Genomic DNA, 1,822 nt, shown 5'->3' with positions numbered 1-1,822 from the left:
TATATCGGACCGATTTTTACCTCAAAATATCGCTAAAAATCGCTAAATATCGGAAAATATCGCCGATAATATCGTTCCCGATATTTTGACCGATATTTGAGTTCCGATATTTTTTCTAGGAGCGATATCCGATATATCGACGATATATCGCGATATTAACAGCATAGATAATGAGTTCTGCCCATGCTAGGATTACATCAAAATCAATGCAGGGCCAAATGTTACAGACAAAAATTAGGAAACAGCACTTTCTAAGATGTGAACATAACATCCATACCTGGTGGCAAGACTTATCGGTCCTCGACTCCCATACCTGGTGGCAAGACTTATCGGTCCTCGACTGTGTTGAAGTACTGTTGTTTTGATGTACCAAACTTCTTAAAATAGTGTTATCTACATACAATCGGGGATCACAAATTTTTCTTTTTTACGGAAGATTAGGGAGTTCAGAAAAGTGTGGTGCTAGTTCATATGGTCGATGGAAAATGAGTTGTTGCTTCATTATCTATCTGGCAAATATGTATATAATTTGCATATACAATATACATTGCAAGTGTTGTGTATTAACTTTATCATGCAAGTTTTGACTGCTCGAATATCTTGTACAGGTCTCCCTCCAGCAGCCGCCTCAATATGCTTGTGCATGCATCTTTCTTCTCTCTGAAGTTCTTAAATCAAGACCACCTCTCTGGCGAGTATTTTTTTAATCACTACATGGTCTTCAGAGAATCATGTATGAGCTTAATACTTGGTCATAATGRTGAAGTAATGTTTTCATTTAATTATTCCAGGAACATGTTACTTCAGAATGAGCTGGCTGATGAAGAAGTTGAACATTTTGAAGACATTGTTGAAGAACCAGACATACAAGCAAGCACAGCAGCAGATAAACCATTTAATTCTGGTGAAGCAGTTCATTGCAGTGATGGTATCGATAACGATGATGACCCCTCAGAGGATGAAGGCGGGTCTCCAGCTCCCAGTTCTGATGATGAGTATTCAGACAAAGGAGATGGTGACTTGCTCGGGTTTGGTGGTTTGACCACACTTGGGGAATCTGAAACGACGAGCGAACCACGAGTACAAAATGCGAAGTCTTCATTGCCTAGAGGATACAACCCTCGGCATAGAGAACCTATTTATCGGTACTTGTTCTCTACTTGAATCGTATGTCGTAGTATTTTTTGAAATTTCAACCAGTTAAGGTATAACGGGCTTCTTGTTTTCATGGTTGATAYGTGACAGCAATGCAGACCGTGTGGGGTGGTGGGAATTGATGGTATTAGCTTCACATGTACATCCGTCGGTTTCTACCATGGCGAAAACCCTTCTATCGGGGGCCARCATTGTCTACAATGGAAACCCATTAAATGATCTTTCGCTTGGTGCTTTCTTGGACAAGTTCATGGAGAAAAAACCAAAAGGAAGAAATTGGCATGGTGGTTCCGAGATCGAACCTGCGAAACAGGTTAGTTTTCAAGTGTATTTTTGGCTAGTTTAGTATTTGTAGCGACTGCAATCTCAGGGCTTTTCCTTGTATGTATATACACAGGTTGATATGAGCAAGCCATTGATTGGGGCAGAAATCCTCCAATTAGATGAAATGGATGTAGCTCCCGAAGATGTTGTGTTCCATAGGTTTTACATGAACAAGATGAATTCCTCAAAGAAGCCAAAGAAGAAAAAGAAGAAGGGGGTGGAGGAAGAGGCGGCAGAGGACTTAATAGGAGAGGGGGAAGAGGATGAAAGTGACGACGAGGAGATTGAAGCCATATTGGATTCTAGCAACCCTGCTTTGGATACAGATGGTGATTATGATTAT

General features: G+C 40.5%; 1 protein-coding gene across 1 annotated transcript in view; it reads left to right on the top strand.

Moving 5' to 3' along the window:
• The window catches only part of LOC112502097 (CCAAT/enhancer-binding protein zeta), a gene marked incomplete at its 3' end in the record, with an annotated part of 14,114 nt that extends 12,295 nt beyond the window's left edge, over positions 1 to 1,819 (top strand). Inside the window, exons 14-17 of the mRNA XM_025105922.1 lie at positions 609 to 691; positions 792 to 1,145; positions 1,246 to 1,468; positions 1,553 to 1,819. Coding sequence (XP_024961690.1) covers positions 609 to 691; positions 792 to 1,145; positions 1,246 to 1,468; positions 1,553 to 1,819 — 927 coding nt within the window. The remainder of the gene's footprint in view (positions 1 to 608; positions 692 to 791; positions 1,146 to 1,245; positions 1,469 to 1,552) is intronic.
• Between the last annotated feature and the right edge of the window lie 3 nt (positions 1,820 to 1,822).

This window comes from Cynara cardunculus, unplaced genomic scaffold (assembly GCF_001531365.2).
Source record: "Cynara cardunculus var. scolymus isolate 2C unplaced genomic scaffold, CcrdV1 Un_Scaffold_920, whole genome shotgun sequence".
NCBI classification, from domain to species: Eukaryota; Viridiplantae; Streptophyta; class Magnoliopsida; order Asterales; family Asteraceae; genus Cynara; species Cynara cardunculus.
Note: the sequence above shows the minus strand (reverse complement) of the source record. Positions and strands in the feature narration are given on the sequence as shown.